The 21800-nt window shown below is 40.8% G+C and overlaps 1 protein-coding gene across 5 annotated transcripts in view; it reads right to left on the bottom strand.

Annotated features, from left to right (window-relative positions):
* Nucleotides 1–21800, bottom strand: part of LOC106611554 (follistatin-related protein 5) — a 161281-nt gene that overhangs the window by 54523 nt on the left and 84958 nt on the right. For all 5 annotated transcript variants that reach the window (XM_014211881.2, XM_014211882.2, XM_045723863.1 and 2 more), the window contains exons 5-6: nucleotides 20288–20484; nucleotides 14065–14185 (exon numbers count right to left, since the gene is read on the bottom strand). In XM_014211881.2, the coding sequence (XP_014067356.2) occupies nucleotides 14065–14185; nucleotides 20288–20484 (318 nt within the window). The remainder of the gene's footprint in view (nucleotides 1–14064; nucleotides 14186–20287; nucleotides 20485–21800) is intronic.

The raw sequence follows: 21800 nt of genomic DNA, 5'->3' as shown, positions 1-21800 counted from the left end.
GGAATGTTTGCTTCTTGAAAGTCCAATATCTTGAAAACTTGAATGCTGACATGCAAAAACATTGTTGGACTAAAACAAAAAAAATACCAAAAGATCATTTTTGAGTGGAGTTTTCTTTAAGTCGTACAATCTCATTTGACATCAAGGAAGACATACATTAATGGTTATACGAGACTACAAGATTCACTAACGGATGTGAATACGCATTACCTACAGTATATGGAGAAATAAAAACCAAGGCTTATTTTATAAAAGACCAAACTTCTGGAAGACGAGACATTCTTGTAACCTAAGGAGTATTGTGAAACAGTGAGTACTCTTCTACAATGCTATATCCTGTTAGAATTGGTTCCAATTTGCAAAAATGCAATTTGTCATCGATTTAAGTTAGAAAGGATGTGAAATCCTCCTATGGGTTTTGTTAAGCCCCAATTGGCTATTATCTCAGTATCTCAAGTGGTATTGAGGATATTTCCTGAAAAAAATAAGGAAAAGCTATAAAGCTTTTATTTCTCAAAACTTTTCAAATGTTCCAAATACATTAACACATTCGGCAAAAACCACACTTTTGGAAAATGAGACATGTATTATGGATCAAATTTAACAGCACTCACCGAAGCTAGTGAGCAGAATGCTCTGCAGGAGCTTATTGTGAGAAAGCATGAGGATCCATTAATTGTCATTGTGCTGCGAGTGACGAATAACCCAAGAGTTGTCTTAATTTTGGCTAGCAGCATACCACTCTATATCCCACTGCTGGCTTGCCTCTGAAGCTAAACATTGTTGGCCCTGGTCGATCCCTGGATGGGAGACTAGATGCTTCTGAAAGTGGTGTTGGAGGGCCAGTAGGAGGCATTCTTTCCTCTGGTCTAAAAATAATATATATCCAAATATCCCAGAACATTGATTGGGGACATTGCCCTGTGTAGGGCACTGTCTTTCAGATGGGATGTTAAATGGGTATCCTGGCTCTGTGGTCACTAAAGATCCCATGGTACTTTTCATAATACCATGTTCAAAACAACTTGGAAATCTCTGACTTCAGTGCGTTCAAATCAACTGGAAACTGACTGGGAAAAATTGGTTTGAACGGTCATTCAATTCTGAATTCCAACTCGGACCTCTTTCTAGAGCTCTGACCTGAAGATCACTGATGTTATGATTTTTTTTCCCCAGTTGTTTTGATCATGTAATTTACCCGGGTGTCCTGGCTAAATTCCCAATCTGGCCCTCATGGCCACCTAATCATCCCCAGCTTCCAAGTGGCTCATTCACCCCCTCCCCTGTAACTATTCCCCAGGTCGTTTCTGTAAATGAGAATGTATTCTCAGTCAATTTACTAGAAAAAAAGGGTTACATAAATAAATACAAATGCAGGCATGCAGGCCCAGAAAGCAACCCGTCTTTCTCTGCCGCTGCCCTGAAGGAGACAAGGCTGTCGCCTTTGATAATCTAATTATGATCGATAGAAAAGAACCAGAGTTTAAGTAACTCTTTTTTCTATCTCTGCAAATCCACACGGAGATTCAGGGATTATGAAGCCCATAAGAGTAGGTCAAATAAAACAAGAGAATAGGCTGCTCAGATCTTTATTATGTTCTAAATGGATAATTCTTGAACTGTTTACTTAATTACCGGCATGAATAACTTCAGTCGCTGATGTCAATGTGGTTTATTAGATGATATGACATTAACTGGTATTACCCTCGACTTCTATAACTTGGCCTGACGTTTTCCACCCGCATCACCTTTCCCAAATGGCACCCTAATCCCTAGTTATGCACTATATAGGAAATAGGGTGCCATTTTGGACACGCCCTTAGACTGTGCAATGTCCCAAGGGCCTCCCACTCAGCAAAACAGAAGTGACATGTTTCGCCTGTCACCCACCATCACCCTCTGGATCGATACTTCAGCCACTGACTGACAGTCAGCCAGAAGTAAAAGAATGCATGTACACCACCAGCTGTTTCCCTCTCCTCATCTATTCAGAAGTGCTTGATACTGAAATCAAGATATAGCGAAACAGTGATGTCTGCTGCCTTGGTACTTTAACATCCCCACGCCCTTAGTTAAGGTGACATTGAATGTGCAGTATGTGGATGACGTCTTTAGCCTTATCTGTCCTATACCTGATGTATTCAAGGATGACAATACATGAGACTATCTGTAGTGTGGCAGGCTTCATTTCTATCAGAAACTCAATCTAATTAAAATCCATTACTCCTGAAAGATATTTACCTTACTTTTATTTTTTTTTATAGGGACAGAGTCAATGAATTATGCATAGACGTTAGTGTCTTATCTTTAACAGTGACAAAAAACTTCGCTGTGCTTTGAATATTCCACAAAGCTGTATGCAAAACAGGCACACATCCTAAATAGTTCACCAAATAGCTACCCGGACCATCTGCATTGACCCTTTTTGCACTAACTATTTTTGACTCTACGCACACACACTGGACTCTACCCACACAATCACACTTACACTGACACTCCAACTCATATATATATATATACACACACACACACACACACACACACACACACACACACACACACACACACAAACACACAAACACAAACACAACACACACACACAGGCACACTGTCGCCACACACACACTTCCACACTCATCACATACGCTGCTGCTACTGTCTATTATCTATCCTGTTGCCTAGTCACGTTACCCCTACCTATATGTACATACAGTATCTACTTCAATTTCCTCGTAACACTGCACATCAGCTTTGTACTGGTACCCCATATATAGCCAAGCTATCATTGCTCATTGTGTATTTATTCCTTGTGTTACAATTTTTTCTATTAGTATAAAAAAACATATATTCATGTATTCTGCATGAATAGGGGGCGGAGTTGTAATCTACTGCAGAGATAGTCTGCAGAGTTCTGTCATGCTATCCAGGTCTGTGCCCAAACAGTTCGAGCATCTACTTTTAAAAATCCACCTTTCCAGAAACAAGTCTCTCACTGCTGCCGCTTGGTATAGACCCCCCTCAGCCCCCAGCTGTCCCCTGGACACCATATGAGATTTGATTGCCCCCCATCTATCTTCAGAGTTCGTACTGTTGGGTGACCTAAACTGGGATATACCCCGGCCGTCCTACAATCTAAGCTAGATGCTCTCAATCTCACACAAATTATCAAGGAACCTACCAGGTACAACCCTAAATCCGTAAACACGGGCACCTTCATAGATATCATCCTGACCAACCTGCCCTCTAAATACACCTCTGCTGTCTTCAACCAGGGTCTCCGCGATCACTGCCTCATTGCCTGCGTCCGTAATGGGTCCGCCGTCAAACGACCACCCTTCATCACTGTCAAATGCTCTCTAAAACACTTCAGCGAGCAGGCCTTTCTAAACGACATGGCATGTAAACCTGGAAGGATATTGACCTCGTCCAGTCAGTAGAGGATGCCTGGTTGTTCTTTAAAAGTGCTTTCCTCACCATCATAAATAAGCATGCCCCATTCAAAAAAATGTCAACTAAGAACAGATATAGCCCTTGGTTCACTCCAGATTTGACTGCGAAGCAGCACAAAAACATCCTGTGGCGTACTGCATTAGCATCGAATAGCCCCCGCGATATGCAACTTTTCAGGGAAGTTAGGAACCAATATACACAGTCAGTTAGTAGGTTTATTTGAACAGTGAGAGACAAAATAACAACAAAATCCAGAAAAACGCATGTCAAAAATGTTATAAAATGATTTGCATTTTAATGAGGGAAATAAGTATTTGCCCTCTGCAAAACATGATTTAGTACTTGGAGGCAAAACACTTGTTGGCAATCACAGAGGTCAGACGTTTCTTGTAGTTGGCCACCAGGTTTGCACACATCTCAGGAGGGATTTTGTCCCACTCCTCTTTGCAGATCTTCTCCAAGTCATTAAGGTTTCGAGGCTGACGTTTGGCAACTCGAACCTTCAGCTCCCTCCACAGATTTTCTATGGGATTAAGGTCTGGAGACTGGCTAAGCCACTCCAGGACCTTAATGTGCTTCTTCTTGAGCCACTCCTTTGTTGCCTTGGCCGTGTGTTTTGGGTCATTGTCATGCTGGAATACCCATCCACGACCCATTTTCAATGCCCTGGCTGAGGGAAGGAGGTTCTCACCCAAGATTTGACGGTACATGGCCCCGTCCATCGTCCCTTTGATGCGGTGAAGTTGTCCTGTCCCCTTAGCAGAGAAACACCCCCAAAGCATAATGTTTCCACCTCCATGCTTGACGGTGGAGATGGTGTTCTTGGGGTCATAGGCAGCATTCCTCCTCCTCCAAACACGGCGAGTTGAGTTGATGTCAAAGAGCTCCATTTTGGTCTCATCTGACCACAACACTTTCACCAGTTGTCCTCTGAGTCATTCAGATGTTCATTGGCAAACTTCAGACGGGCATGTATATGTATTCTTGAGCAGAGGGACCTTGCGGGCGCTGCAGGATTTCAGTCCTTCACGGTGTAGTGTGTTACCAATTGTTTTCTTGGTGACTATGGTCCCAGCTGCATTGAGATCATTGACAAGATCCTCCCGTGTAGTTCTGGGCTGATTCCTCACCGCTCTCATGACAGTGTGTTTTTTCCATTTGCGAATAATCGCACCAACTGTTGTCACCTTCTCACCAAGCTGCTTGGCGATGGTCTTGTAGCCCATTCCAGCCTTGTGTAGGTCTACAATCTTGTCCCTGACATCCTTGGAGAGCTCTTTGGTCTTGGCCATGGTGGAGAGTTTGGAATCTGATTGATTGATTGCTTCTGTGGACAGGTGTCTTTTTTACAGGTAACAAGCTGTGGTTAGGAGCACTCCCTCTAAGAGTGTGCTCATAATCTCAGCTCGTTACCTGTATAAAAGATACCTGGGAGCAGAAATCTTTCTGACTGAGAGGGGGTCAAATACTTATTTCCCTCATTAAAATGCAAATCAATTTATAACATTTCTGACATGCGTTTTTCTGGATATTTCTATTGTTATTCTGTCTCTCACTGTTCAAATAAACCTACCATTAAAATGATAGACTGATTCTTTCTTTGTCAGTGGGCAAACGTACAAAATCAGCAGGGGATCAAATACTTTTTTCCCCCACTGTATATATCAATGATGTCGCTCTTGCTGCTGGTCATTGTCTGATCCACCTCTAAGCAGACGACACCATTCTGTATACTTCTGGCCCTTCTTTGGACACTGTGTTAACAAACCTCCAGACGAGCTTCAATGCCATACAACACTCCCTCCGTGACCTCCAACTGCTCTTAAATGCAAGTAAAACTAAATGCGTGCTCTTCAACCGATTGCTGCCTGCACCCCCCACCCACTTTTTATTTATACAACATGCCTACCACATTGAAGATGCAAAATATGTGTTATTGTGAAACAGACAAGAAATAAGACGAAAAAATTGAAAACTTGAGCGTGCATAACTATTCACCCCCCCCAAAGACAATACTTTGTAGAGCCACCTTTTGCAGCAATTACAGCTGCAAGTCTCTTGGGGTATGTCTCTGTGAGCTTGGCACATCTAGCCACTGGGATTTTTGCCAATTCTTTAGGCAAAACTGCTCCAGCTCCTTCAAGTCGGATGGGTTCCGCTGGTGTACAGAAATCTTTAATTCATTTCACTGAATCTCAATTGCATTGAGATCTGGGCTTTGACTAGGCCATTCCAAGACATTTAAATGTTTTCCCTTAAACCACTCGAGTGTTGCTTTAGCAGTATGCTTAGGGTCATTGTCCTGCTGAAGGTGAACCTCAGTCCCTTTCTCAAATCTCTGGAAGACTGAAACATTTTTCCCTCAAGAACTTCCCTGTATTTAGTGCCATCCATCATTCCTTCAATTCTGACCAGTTTCCCCGTCCCTGCCGATGAAAATCATCCCCACAGCACGATGCTGCCACCCCCATGCTTCACCACGGGGATGGTGTTCTCGGGGTGATGAGAGGTGTTGGGTTTGCGCCAGACATCGCATTTTCCTTGATGGCCAAAAATATCAATTCTAGTCTCATCTAACCAGAGTACCTTCTTCCATATGTTTGGGAAGTCTCCCACACGCCTTTTGGCGAACACCAAATGTGTTTGCTTATTTTTTTATTTAAGCTATGGCTTTTTTCTGGCCACTCTTCCATAAAGCTCAGCACTGTGTAGTGTATGGTTTAAAGTGGTCCTATGGACAGATACTCCAATCTTGGTCTTCATGGTGCTTAGTGGTGCTTAGTGGTGATATAGACTCTGGGGCCTTTCAAAACAGGTATACACCCCCATAGAGACTGTCAGAGGTATATATACTGAGGCATATACAGCTGAAGTCAGAGGTTTACATACACTTATGTTGGAGTCATTAAAACTCGTTTTTTCAACCACTCCACAAATCTCTTGTTAACAAACAATAGTGTTGGCAAGTCGGTTAGGACATCTACTTTGTGCATGACACAACTAATATTTCCCACAATTGTTTACAGGCAGATTATTTCACTCATAATTCACTGTATCACAATTTCCAAACGACTGAAGGTACCACGTTCATCTGTACAAACAATAGTACGCAAGTATAAACACCATGGGACCACGCAGCTGTCATACTGCTCAGGAAGGAGACGCGTTCTGTCTCCTAGAGATGAACGTACTTTGGTGCGAAAAGTGCAAATCAATCCCAGAACAACAAAAAAGGGCCTTGTGAAGATGCTGGAGGAAACACGTACAAAAGCATCTATATCCACAGTAAAACAAGTCCTATATTGACATAACCTGAAAGGCCGCTCAGCAAGGAAGAAGCCACTGCTCCAAAACCGCCATGAAAAAGCCAGACTACGGTTTGCAACTGCACATGGGGACAAAGATCATACTTTTTGGAGAAATGTCCTCTGGTCTGATGAAATAAAAATAGAACTGTTTGGCCATAATGACCATCATTATGTTTGGAGGAAAAAGAGGGATGCTCACAAGCCCGAAGAACACCATCCCAACCATGAAGCATGGGGGTGGCAGCATTATGTTGTAGGGTGCTTTGCTGCAGGAGGGACTGGTGCACTTCACAAAATAGATGGCATCATGAGGAAGGAAAATTATGTGGATATATTGACGTAACATCTCAAAAGACATCAGTCAGGAAGTTAAAGCTTGGTTGCAAATGGGTCTTCCAAATGGACAATGTCCCCAAGCATACTTCCAATGTTGTGGCAAAATGGCTTAAAAGTCAAGGTATTGGAGTGGCCATAACAAAGCCCTGACCTCAATCCTATAGAGAATTTGTGGGCAGAACTGAAAAAGCATGTGTGAGCAAGGAGGCCTACAAACCTGACTCAGTTACACCAGCTCGGTCAGTAGGAATGGGCCAAAATTCACCCAACGTATTGTGGGAAGCTTGTGGAAGGCTACCCGAAACTTCTGACCCAAGTTTAACAATTTAAAGGCAATGCTACCAAATAGTAATTGAGTGTATGTAAACTTCTGACCCACTGGGAATGTGATGAAAGAAATAAAATCTTAAATAAATAATTCTCTCTACTATTATTCTGACATTTCACATTCTTAAAATAAAGTGGTGATCCTAACTGACCTAAGACAGGGAATTTGTACTAGGATTAAATGTCAGGAATTGTGAAAAACTGAGTTGAAATGTATTTGGCTAAGGTGTATGTAAACTTCCAACTTCAACTATATACTGAGATCATGTGACAGATTATGTGACTCTTAGATTGCACACAGGACTTTATTTAACTGATTATGTGACTTCTGAAGGTAATTGGTTGCACCAGATCTTATTTAGGGGCTTCATAGCAAAGGGAGTGAATACATATGCACGCACCACTTATCCGTTTTTGAATTTTTTTTAAACAACAGATTTTTTTTATTTCACTACTTTATGTATGTCCATTACATGAAATCCAAATGATAATCAATTTAAATTACAGGTTGTAATTCAACAAAATAGGAAAAACGCCAAGGGGGATGAATACTTTTGCAAGACACTGTAGGTGTGTTGTTAGACTGTAAACTCTCCTTCCAGACTCACATTAATATATCCTACCAATCCTTGCCTTCGGCGATGTCATTTACAAAATAGCCTCCAAAACACAACTCAGCAAATTGGATGTAGTCTATCACAGTGCCATCCGTTTTGTCACTAAAGCCCCATATACTACCCATCACTGCGACCTGTATGCTCTCGTTGGCTGGCCCTCGCTTCATACTCATCGCCAAAGCCCACTGGCTCCAGGTCATCTACAAGTCTTTGCTAGGTAAAGCCCTGCCTTGTCTCAGCTCACTGGCCACCATAGCAGCACCCACCTGTAGCACGCGCTCCAGGAGGTATATTTCACTGGTCACCCCGAAAGCCAACTCCTCATTTGGCAACCCTTCCTTCCAGTTCTCTGCTGCCAATGACTGGAACGAATTGCAAAAATCACTGAAGCTGTAGACCTATATCTCCCTCACTAACTTTAAGCATCAGCTGTCAGAGCAGCTCACCGATCGCTGCAGCTGCACCTGCACACAGCCCATCTGTAAGTAGCACACCCAACTACCTCATCCCCATATTGTTATTTATTTGTTGTTGCTCTTTTGCACCCCAGTATATGTATCATCATCTGTACATCTATCACTCCAGTGTTAATGCTAAATTGTAATTATTTCGCCACTATGGCCTATTTATTGCCTTACCTCCCTAATCTTACTCCATTTGCACACACTGTGTATGTTTCTTCTATTGTGTTATTGAGTGTACGTTTGTTTATCCCATGTGTAACTCTGTGTTGTTGTTTTTGTCTCACTGCTGTGCTTTACCTTGGCCAGGTCGCAGTTGTAAATGAGAACTTGTTCTCAACTGGCCTACCTGGTTAAATAAAGGTGAAATAAAAAAATAAAACAATTGTTGGGAAGGGCCGTAAGTAAGCATTTCACTGTTAGTCTACACCTGTTGTTTATGAAGCATGTGACAATTAAAATATGATTTGTAAGACAGGTGTCATTCTCATTGGGATTGTAGGCTCATTCTGCATTTACTGCTGTTATTCACAAAATGGTACTATATTGCTAATTATAAACTGGGTGGTTCGGGTACTGGATGCTGATTGGCTGACTGCCGTGGTATATCAGACCGTATAACACGGGTATGACAAAACATTTATTTTTACTGCTCTAATTACATTGGTAACCGGTTTATAACAATAATAAGGCACCTTGGAGGTTTGTAGAATATGGCCACTCCGCTTTGTGACGTGTCTAAGAACAGCCCTTAGCCGTGGTGTATTGGCCATATACCACACTTCCTTGTGCCTTATTGCTTAAATATACTGAATCAACATATTTACTATTCGAGGGAATTTAAGGTATTAGATTTCAAATGTGTGCATAGGACTGACATAACATTTAGATTTGTTGTTAAGACAAGTGCTACACTATCTCAAGTGATGCTAGACAGCTGATGAAACTGAGGAGTATTTCTGTCTGTAATAAAGCCCTTTTGTGGGGGAAAATGTATTCTAATTGGCTGGGCCTGGCTCCCCAGTGGGTGGGGAGCCAGGCCCAGGCCCACTCATGACTGCGCCCCTGCCTAATCATGTGAAATCCATAAATTAGGGCCTAATGAATTTATTTCAATTTACTGATTTCCTTATGATCTGTAACTCAGTAAAATCATTGAAATTGTTGCATGTTGCATTTATATTTTTGTTCAGTATCATTTACATCATAAAACGTGGTAATTAACTACAATGACCACAACGTTTATTTTACGACTGCTACCGAAGAGAGATTAATGTTCGATCGTGAGGTGATATAGAGAGCAGCTGTTGCTTCGTGAGGGACCTCTACCTGAAAATACATGATCTATGTGATTGATAGTTTGTATTCATAAAAGTATGCTTTATTTACTTTGAACTACAAAATATTGATTTTGTCAAACAGCATAGGAAGCAGCTCTATAGAGATGAGATGATGACTGTAATGAGGGTCGTCTAAAGGAGACCAAGGCGCAGCATGTATAGTGCTCATATTTACTTTTTAATGAATACACTTCAACAAAACAACAAAACGACAGTTCCGTCAGGACACTTGACAAAACGGAAAACAACTACCCACACATGAAAAACAGGCTGCCTAATTATGGCTTCCAATCAGAGACAACGATAGACAGCTGCCTCTGATTGGAAACCATACCTGGCCAAAACATAGAAAACAAAAACATAGAAATAGAAATCTAGAAAACCCCATATAGAAACAGAAAACCAAAACCACCCAAAACACCCACCTGTCACGCCCTGACCACTCTACTGTGGAAAATGACCTCTTACAAGGGTCAGGACGTGACAATGACTTGGAATGAAATAATAAAGTAATCAAATAAAACAAACAAATAAAACAAACACAACAACTGATATATTTTATTAAAGTAAAGTAATGTGAATAAATGTTGGCTAGTAAGTGATAAGCAGCAATGGGCAGTCACTACTATCATGACTTGTATTAATTGGTTTATATTTTGTAATAATCTAACCGAAACCAACCTCAAAAATAACTAATCGCTCAGCACTATTTGCCATGAGTATTTACTAAGTAAAATAATCTTAAGCACCAGCCTACCACAGAGGGGGAGAAAGAAAGACAAAACAATTGAAAAGAAGAGGAAAAGAGACAGGTAAAGATAAATGCTTAACCAACGAGGAAAGACATTTCCTTTTCTTTTTCAGTTTCAGCCTGAAGAAGCTTGGGGGGAAAGTTAAAAAAGTGAGTAGTTGGAGCTAGTGCATCACAGCTCCTCAAGGATGTTGAGCTCTCCACAGATTTTACCCGTATCCTTTCTTGATTTGATTTGCCTGAAGGGCTACTCCCCTGCTTGAGCCTGACTAGGAGAGGAACAAGACAAGAAAAATACTATGCCAGTTTGCCATTTACTCTTGTAACTTTTCTTGTCTCACCTAGAAATGCTTTGCATACAAAGTGCTGATGAGTGAACAATTTTACTGGGAAATTCATTATGCATTATTTTTCTTGCCGTGATGTGTCCACCCCAGTGAAATGTCAGAGGATATTGAGCCAGTTGGAAATGTCAGACTGGGATGATTTGAGAAAGGGAATTAGGCAAGAAAAGGTAGCACAATATGTGTTAGTGTTTCTTAGTTTGGCGAAGATTAATTTACATCATTATGTTGTTCTAGAGATTACGGGTTTGGTTTTAGCTCTTTCACTATTTGCTCTGTGTCTAGTTTTATACAGCGACATTGACTGACTATATAAACTACTGCGTTTACCCATCTCTCACTATCGGGTTGCCATGTTGGGCCCAATTTTTCAAGAATATAGATATAGTTGTTCAGTGTATATATATCTGGCAAGTATATCTGGCAATAGCAAAGTAAAGGACTATACTGAACAAAAATATAAATGCAACATGCAACAATTTTAACAATCTTACTGAGTTACAGTTCATATAAGGAAATCAGTCAATTGAAATAAATTCATTAGGCCTGAATCTACGGATTTCACATGACTGGTCAGGGGCGCAGCCATGGGCCCACCCGCTTGGGAGCCAGGCTCAGCTCTGGGGAACATTCCTGAAGTCAGCATGCCAATTGCACGCTCCCTCAAAACTTGAGACTTCTGTGGCATTGTGTTGTGTGACAAACCTGCACATTTTAAAGCGACCTTTTATTGTGCACAGCACAATAAATGAGCTGTTTAATGAGCTTCTTGATATGCCACACCTGTCAGGTGGATGAATTATTTTAGCAAAGGAAAAATGCTCACTAACAGAGATGTAAACAAATTTGTACAGTCAGGGAGAGGTTGAAAATGTCAGTGAAGACACTTGCCAGTTGGTCCGCGCATGCTTTGAGTACACGTCCTGGTAACCCATCTGTCCCCGCGACTTTGTGAATGTTGACCTGTTTAAAGGTCTTACTCACATTGGCTATGGAGAGCGTAATCACACAGTCGTCCAGAACATCCGGTGCTCTCATGCATAGTTCAGGGTTGCTTGCCTTGAAGCGAGCATAAAAGGCATTTAGCTTGTCTGGTAGGCTCGCATCACTGGGCAGCTCACGGCTGGGTTTCCCTTTGTAGTCCGTAATAGTTTTCAATCCCTGCCACATATGACGAGCGTCAGAGCCGGTGTAGTAGGATTCAATCTTAGTCCTGTATTGACACTTTTCCTGTTTGATGGTTGGTCTGAGGGCATAGTGGGATTTCTTATAAGCTTCCGGGTTAGTGTCCCGCTCCTTGAAAGCAGCAACTCTAGCCCTTAGCTCGGTGCAGATGTTGCCAGGAATCCATGGCTTCTGGTTGGATATGTACGTACCGTCACTGTGGGGACAACGTCATCGATGCACTTATTGATGAAGCCAGTGACTGAGGTGTTATACTCCTCAATGCCATTGGATGAATCCTGGAACATTTTCCAGTCTTTGCTAGCAAAACAGTCCTGTAGCGGATCATCCGCGTCATCTGACCACTTCCATACACATCTCTGTGATGTGGAGTAAAGGTGGTCTAGAGTTTTTTCTTTCTTTGGTTGCACATGTGACATGCTGGTAGAAATGAGGTAAAACGGATTTAAGTTTGCCTGCATTAAAGTCCCCGGCCACTCAGAGCGCTGCTTCTGGATGCTTATGGCCTTATACAGCTCGTTGAGTGTGATCTTAATGCCAGCATCAGTTTGTGGTGGTAAATAGACGGCTACGAATAATATAGATGAGAACTCTTTTTTTAGACAGTGTGGTCTACAGCTTATCATGAGGTAGTCTTCCTCAGGTGAGAAATACCTCGAGACTTTAATAGACATTGCGCACCAGCAGTTATTGACAAAGAGACACTCAACCCCGCCTCTTGTCTTAGCAGACGTAGCTGCTCTGTCCTGCCGATGCACAGAGATGCCAGCCAACTCGATATTATCCGTGTCGTCATTTAGGCAAGTCTCCGTGAAACATAAGATATTACAGTTTTTAATGTCCCTTTGGCAGGAGAGTCTTAATCATAGATCTTCCTGTTTGTTTTCCAATGAATGCACATTGGCCAATAATACGAAGGGTAGCGGTGGTTTACCTGCTCATCGGTGAATTCTTACAAGTCACCCAGCCCTGCTCCCCCTTTTTCTCTGCCTTTTTTTCACGCGGATGACGGGGATTTGGGCCTTGTCTCAACAAACAGTATATCCTTCACGTCGGACTCATTAAAGAAAAAATCTTTGTCCAGTTCGAGTTGAGTAATCGCTGTTCTGATGTCCAGAAGCTCTTTTCGGTCACAATAGACGGTAGCAGCAACAAAATGAGTTCAAACAATGCGAAAAAACAAATAAAATAGCACAGTTGGTTAGGAGCCCGTAAATGGCAGCCATCTCCTCTGGCGCCATTAAGTAGTCTATGATGAGGTTTAAATCTCCCAGATGGAGAGTTCTACTGATGAGGACAAGTGTCTTGCCATTCACAGAAATATCATCAATGTCAACTCTAATTGAAACTAAATTAGACTCCATTTACTTTTATAGTTCCCATAAGGATAATAAGTTGATCCAGTTTCAGAACCTTATGCTAATAAATAATAAGGACCATAGAAAAGACTTACATGTTCTGTTTAGAGCTACCAGCATAATGATGGTCACTTGGTTGAGTAATTATTAACATCCTATTGGCATGGGGGGATGGCGGGCAAACATAGACAGAGAGAGCTGGGGGCTACTGCTGTATCTCAATTGGGAATTGTTTTGCCCGACATAAAAACCAAGAAAGAATTGCCTACCTGCAATCAACCCATGGTAACTATTGTATAGGAATGTATAGAATAGTGTCGCGTAAACATGGTTAAGTTTTATCCACATAAAGGCATAGATTTGTCGCATAAAGGCATAGATTTGTTATAAGGCTTTTAGCAATATGTGCTTGAAAGCATGTAATCTCTATTGGCCAAGTCAACACAACCTGTGGAATGTATGGTTCTTTGAATTTCCTTGCCAAAGAAAATGCAAGCAGGAAAAAGTAAATGGTAATGCGTAGAAAATAATAAATAATAAAAAGAGTGGACATTCCACTCTGGACTCAAGATGGTCCTGTCACTCACCGAAAGCTGTGTAGAACTCGTCCTTTGTCAGGTGCTCATCGTCATTGATGTCGTTGTATTTGAGAAGGTCAAACAGGGTGCACTCAGAGACATCCTTGGACAGACCTTCCTGCTTGATGACCTGCAACAGAAAAATGCATTTAGAACTTGCCTTTTAAGTGGGCCAGTATATAACTTACAGTTAAAGCTAAGTCTAGGCCTGGATTTTTCTGGGTCTGGGGTTTCTTTTTTCTTGTACTTTTTTCCCCCGCTGTTTCCTTTTTTTGGGGTTGCCGAAACCGGGAACCACTCACGGATCTGGGATTTCTAATGTTACAGCATAGCGCATGCAATGCAACACAATCAGTTCTCTGTCTAAATATAGCACGTCAAAGACATTGATTCCTCAGTAATAAGATGATTGAAATAGAGAAATATCACAACCTCTCCAGTATTGTTTTCCAGTCGTCGTAAGACCTGAATGCATTTCTTTGTGTGACATTGTATGTTAATGTGCATTCAATTACACTGGAGGAGACCCCCTGAGGTGTAAATGGGTGCACAATACATGGTTTAGTGGAGAACAGGTGCCATCCTAAAAACCAGCCCAGATTTGATAATCTCTGCAGACATAACAATGACAACAAACTTGAAAATTATGTTTCTAAACTAAACTCAATTTCACATTAAAAGCTTAACTCTCAACCCCAAATTCATTCTTTGTTAAATCCCTTAAAAAAAAAAAATGCATTCAGGTGAGAAGTTGTGGGTTGGGGGAATTGCTTATTAATATTCATTTTGGGGTGGGTAAATATAGTTGTACCTGATCCCAACCTTTTCTTACTAAAGCAAACTTACCAGAGGTCCACTGGCATGCTCTGATAATCAAATGATGTGAATTCAACTCTGGACAGTTACCTCAGAGTGGTAAGGTGATGAGTTCCTGCCACTTGCAGTGGAAGTTCAAATCCCCCATGGGACGCAAAATACATCTTTGAAATGTGGACTCACATTTATTGTGTTGGGAAGAAAAGTGCAGTCATCACCTTGAAAATGAAGATTAGGGGCTCAATTCAGTCCAACCCGCATTGCAGTATTTAGCTATATTAGCTATATTCCCAATTGTCAAAGTAACTCACAGATTGGTCTTGGGTACTGTATAAAAAACTACTACCAGAGGGATCTCTCTCACAGCAGGTATGCTTTCACTTTTCAGAATTAGAAGTGTGTGGGCATGGGATGAATATTGTAAATCATTTTTTTTATAAATATATATATATATATCTGCCCGATGTGGGATTTAAACTCACAACGATTGAACTGTAAACCAACTGCCATAACAGACTAAGCCATCACTCAATCACAGCATTTGGAGAAAAAATAATACTACAAGTTGACATGCCCACCATTGTCATTTATTTATTGTCGTGATGGATGTAGCTACCGATAGAAATGTGAATCCACATAGCCTACATGTTTATTTTCTTCGTATTCGTAAAAGCACATATATTTGTATAAAACGGTAAGCAAAAATATTGAATTTGGAATTTTGTGTAACGTCAGTAGTCTAGTCAAGGAAGCATGCAAAATATGATGGCACATTCCACTTACCAAGACCATTGCCAAATAAGGTGCGCTGTCACCTGCTTTTATAGTTAGCCTTGAGGTGGTACCACCTAGCACATCTAGAAGAGAGTGTATTTCATACTGAACCCCTCCCTTGAGATGATGTGAAATTATTATGTTTTAGTCATTATATCTGTTTGGGCTTCTTGCGGTCCATTTGCATTCTACAAATGATTTCTAATTCTAATTACAAATTATTTGTAATTATGTTCAAGGCCCCCTGACCATCCGTTCAAGAAAAGATCGGCCTGCGGATAAATCTAGATGATCCCTGACATAGAGGCACCTTCTTAAGATGTCACGCCTGCTACCGCTCCCCCTCCCGTCTTTACCCGTCTTTACACGCACCTGTCACCATTATTACACGCAGCAGTGCTCATTGGACTCACCTGGTCTCCTTCACGTGGTTGATTGCCCCTGAATATCTGTCTGTTCCTCGGTGGTGTTCCCTGTGTCCGCATTAATTGTTGTTAAGTGTTCCTGTTCCATGTCCGTCAGTTATTAAACCTTCACTCCCTGTACCTGCTTCTTATCTCCTGCGTCGATCCTTTCACAAGAGGCCTCTACAACATGATTTCAATGGTACAGTTTAACCGCTAGGGGCAATAAGAGCTAGATTTACTACTAAAAGACCAAAATATATCACTTTTGCAACAAACTATCACAATGAAGACCAGCATTGACGTGTTTCACTATAACTAAGCCTAAAACATCTGGTTTTCGATGAAAACAATTTTTTTCATTAAAGTTACTCTTTAAGTCTTACCTTGTCCTAGATTGTCTATAGATCTCTTATTTCTGGAAGTAAATAGTATTATCCCGAGGAAACCCCTTTTCATGCTGCAAAGACTCTTGTTATGTTTTATATATGGTTTGAAATACGACAAGTTGGATCTACAGTATCTCACCGCCAGGCTGACTTTCACTCATCCATCATTCTAGATCAGCTGTCATGAAGCTTGACAAAATATGACAGTGTTTGGGGAGTAGTGAACGACTGTATTTTGCAGTAGCTTGGTGGAAGTTGAACACAATTCAAATCTTGGTAGTGTTTTCTGTAGTTAATTACTTTTTGCCATGTAACGGTATAACTAACTACTGGAACTACACTACTTTTTGGAACAAAAAGAGAAGAAAATAATGGAGAAAGAGGCAATAATTTCCTTTATTTTTCAGGTTCAGACCTGCCTAATTCTCACTTGAAACCGTTTTTTCAATTTGTAGTCTATGACATTTCAGATTTAGATATGATCATTTTTCCCGAGGTAGCTTGTTAACTATATAATTTTTAACAATATTTTTATTAAGGTTAGCTTTTGTTTAGCTAAACTTCTTCTAGTGTGAAGTAATTGGTAGTTTGGTCAACTATGATTTCAGAGTAGCTTCCCCAGCACTGCTGCCTAATGTATCATCATCAAGTATGTCTGGTTCTTTGCAACTTTGGCTATGCTTTCTGAACTCTTACTGAACGAAAAGTGTAAACTACAAAGAATTATCAAAATGTTGGTGATGATTCAACCTCACATGTTGAATTTCAAAAACGTTCTTAAAGCCATCTGTGTATGATAATGTACTAGAAATGTATTTCCATTGACCTCGATCACTTCACAGTGCATTACAACACTTGCTATAAGCATTCATAAAAGTGCATCCATCCTTTAAGACAATTTATAACAATTGGCAATCGAACGCATTCATAATACATTAGACACAGTTGGTTCAGAGAAAGTGTTATCAAAAAACATAGTATTCTCTGCTTTTCTGAACCACCCCATGGCGGACGGTTCGATTCAGGGAGATGGTAATATTAGAAGGGGCTGTAAATCACCAGTCTTTGATGATTCTCAACACCATCTCTTAAATGTATCATGTCCCGGCAAGAAATCAAACCACCTTTACCTTGCTCTGTAGTTGATGTTCAGGTTTGATGTACTGGAGGAATCGACACTATCTGATTGCGTCAACATAAAGAAGGGTGTCCGTGTCTGAAGATAGAGTGTACCCACCTGCCCCTTCTTCCACTCAGATCTGAAGACACACACACATGCGCATGCACACACACATGCACACACACACATTGAACGCACACACAAACACACACGCACACACTATCCCGAGCCTTAACCTTTGAACTAAATTAACTAAATGATTCACATCGTGTTTGGAATGCCACCAGAGTCCGTGTCAAATTAACACCCCATTTACAGAAGCCTCTTTTACAATTAACAATTATTTTATTTATTTTACTTAACCTTTATTTAACTAGGCAAGTCAGTTAAGAGCAAATTCTTATTTACAATTAACAATTACACTCGTAAATGAGGGCTGAAATGATCGGTCACATCAAATTTGTATAATTTAACCTGGCAAAACATGAAGAGCGAAGAAATTAGGGTTTCACTGATTGAATTCTCAGCCATGAGTGACTTCTGAGATCTGGCATAGTTTTGAGGACCTCTGAGATGTGGCATAGTTTGAGGACTTCTTGAGATGTGGCATAGTTTGAGGACTTCTTGAGATGTGGCACAGTTTGAGGACTTCTTGAGATGTGGCATAGTTTGAGGACTTCTTGAGATGTGGCACAGTTTGAGGACTTCTTGAGATGTGGCATAGTTTGAGGACTTCTTGAGATGTGGCATAGTTTGAGGACTTCTTGAGATGTGGCATAGTTTGAGGACTTCTTGAGATGTGGCATAGTTTGAGGACTTCTTGAGATGTGGCATAGTTTGAGGACTTCTTGAGATGTGGCATAGTTTGAGGACTTCTTGAGATGTGGCATAGTTTGAGGACTTCTTGAGATGTGGCATAGTTTGAGGACTTCTTGAGATGTGGCACAGTTTGAGGACTTCTTGAGATGTGGCATAGTTTGAGGACTTCTTGAGATGTGGCACAGTTTGAGGACTTCTTGAGATGTGGCATAGTTTGAGGACTTCTTGAGATGTGGCATAGTTTGAGGACTTCTTGAGATGTGGCATAGTTTGAGGACTTCTTGAGATGTGGCACAGTTTGAGGACTTCTTGAGATGTGGCATAGTTTGAGGACTTCTTGAGATGTGGCACAGTTTGAGGACTTCTTGAGATGTGGCATAGTTTGAGGACTTCTTGAGATGTGGCACAGTTTGAGGACTTCTTGAGATGTGGCATAGTTTGAGGACTTCTTGAGATGTGGCACAGTTTGAGGACTTCTTGAGATGTGGCACAGTTTGAGGACTTCTTGAGATGTGTCATAGTTTGAGGACTTCTTGAGATGTGGCACAGTTTGAGGACTTCTTGAGATGTGGCATAGTTTGAGGACTTCTTGAGATGTGGCATAGTTTGAGGACTTCTTGAGATGTGGCATAGTTTGAGGTCAATTGTGTCAACGTCTGATATTCAGAATTAATGATTGCAGCGCTTTTGTAGACAAGACAAAAACGTTAGGCTTAGAATAGCTACTACATATTCTGCATTTAATATCAGTTTGTACTGTATATGTAACTGTGTCACCATTGCCATATGCTTCAAGGTTTAAGAGAGACCTTAGCATTTTCTGTGAGGAATGACTTATAACCAACATGGCGTTACTCAATCTGTGCAGTGGATGTTTGTGGACAGACTGACATTAAAACACCTGGATAGATGATGGCTCATAGCTTTGTGTCTAGTCCTTAGTGTCATCCGTAATCTAATACTTTTGGTACCTATGGTAACTACCTGAAGCAACTTTCCAATGTATCAACAGGGAATATTTACATAGTCTAATAAAGCCCAACACAACATTACAATTTCTCTTTCGTTATGTATTTCACCCACTGTTCATCGATTTATGCTCTCATCCCCCAGCTGAAAGCACTGCTGTTATGTAAAAAAAAAAAAAAAATATATATATATATATATATATATATAGTTAAATATCAGAGTTGTTGGCTGTAATCAAATGGGGCACTTTGGATTCAAAAGAGTGAATGCATAAGAATATGAATCAAGCTTGTTTGTCTCTCTCACATCAGTCTTATAGAGGCAGGAGAAATCAGAGTGCCACTGGATATATTAATATGAAACTGAGAGCAGTTGAAAGGTTATTTAAACCAGCAGTGGTTGCTTACTTATTCAAATATTTAAATGCATGGCATATAAACCAGTCCTCAGGTATTGCGAAACATAAATTCATTATGCATAAAATGTCTTCCTTTGTCATGAAAGTCACATAAAAGTCCATATCCAACCACACTTTCGGGCCGTAACAGTCAAAGCCGACATTCTACCACGAGCGGAACGTTCCTTTGACCTGGATTATTACATTTCTAAATCGCCTCGCTTTCTGAAGCAAAGACCAACTGAAAAGGGGATAATATTGAAAATAATACATCAAGATGGCTCCTATAGTAAATACCTAGGAGGCTATAGTAAACACAATGTTTAGGTTCTGTTTGTTTACTCTTTCTTCATTTCAGGGAATGGTGTGATGGCATGGCTACTGACATGTGGGAGAGACATTTACTGTGGCTTTATTGTCCACTCTCATGTCCTCACCTGTGATAGTTCGCTACTCCTTGGTGTGTAGTAGTAAACACAATGTTTTGTTGGTTTTCCCTTTTTCTTTCAAACACTTAGTGACATCCAAGTCCCGGCCTCCTCACCTGTGACAGTTCGCTGCTGTCTACTCTCCCGCTACCATCGGCGTCGAAGCGCTTAAACAGAAGGTCGACCAGCTTCTTTCTGGTGGCCATGTTGTCTTTGTGGCCCCCGCGGTTGCCAGTTTCCATGTATCTCTGGTCATGCAGGTTCAGAATTTTGGTCTTCAACCTCCGGTAGTCACTCAGTCTGCAGTTGTCATCTGAGGAACAACAACAAGAGAGAAGAAGTTAGAATCTAAAATGGCTTAATCATGTGAAGTGAGGCCCATATAAAGTCATGGTGCACACCCAGAGGCTTCATACCCATAGGGGGTACAAGGACACTAACATCTCAGATTTCTTCTGTTTTTATTTTATTTTCAGATGTAAAATTATTTAATAAACAATTTTTAAGCCCACATTTTATCAACATTATTTATTAAAAAAAAGTGCTATTTTGCAGAGGGGGCACACTAACTGGACCATATTTTACCTATCATTTAACCACATATGTTATAGCAATCTCAGTCGATGACACAGTCGATGACGTGGCACGCAACCATTGGTTAATGCATGCAACGTCTAAGCAGTGGAACATGACTAGTATTGTTAGTGGAGAAGGAGAGAGTGTCAAGTGACACACCCAGCATCTGATTTGATTTTAGCTGCTGGTGATGGGCAGGACCCGCAGGAGGTATGTTTGTAAATGAATTTGATCAAGCTATGTTGCCTATTGATTCTTTCTTGGTGGCCCAGCGTCGTCTGGGTTTGGCCGGGGTAGGTCGTCATTGTAAAAAATAATTTGTTCTTAACTGACTTGCCTAGTTAAATAAAGATTACACATTTCTATTGGGCACAAAATAATCTGAAACACAAGCGAAACAAACAGAAAATGCATCCCCAAAATGTGTAGAGTCACTAGCTTGATGTAGTCATTGTGTGTATGGGACCAAATACTTAACTTTTTACTACTTTAAATACACATAAGTGAATTTGTCCCAATACTTTTGGTCCCCTAAAATGGGGGGGGTTCTAAACGGTTCACCCGATATGGATGAAAATACAGTCTGCACTTTAACCGCATAGTCATTGTATTATTTCAAATCCAAAGTGCTGGAGTACATAGCCAAAACAAACAAACATTTGTACCCCTTCTAAAATAATGGGTACATGACGCCCCTGTGCACACCTGTCTACAGCATATGAGTCTCTGTTCGTGCAGAATATTAAGTCAAACACTTTCAGAACTTGTAGTGTTGTGTGGGTTGGCAATGATGGAAGTTGTGAGCGAATGCATTATCAAACACCAACAGTAAGAGAAAATATGATGATTTGTATTTGCAATCCACCATCAAAGCAGACATCAAAAGAGTCAGCTACATGAAATATTCAGCATTGAAGAGTTACGAGCAAAAATAATGACTGGAACTTGTCATTCCAATGCATGACATATTGTAAAACTTATTTTTCTAATATCTCGAGAAGTGTTAGTGACAGTTCTGTAGTGACAGTTCTGTTGGCTGTTGTGAATTACACC

The sequence above is a fragment of the Salmo salar genome, chromosome ssa09 (genome assembly GCF_905237065.1).
Source record: "Salmo salar chromosome ssa09, Ssal_v3.1, whole genome shotgun sequence".
NCBI classification, from domain to species: Eukaryota; Metazoa; Chordata; class Actinopteri; order Salmoniformes; family Salmonidae; genus Salmo; species Salmo salar.
The sequence above is the reverse complement of the archived record's forward strand: the minus strand, read 5'-3'. Positions and strand labels throughout refer to the sequence as shown.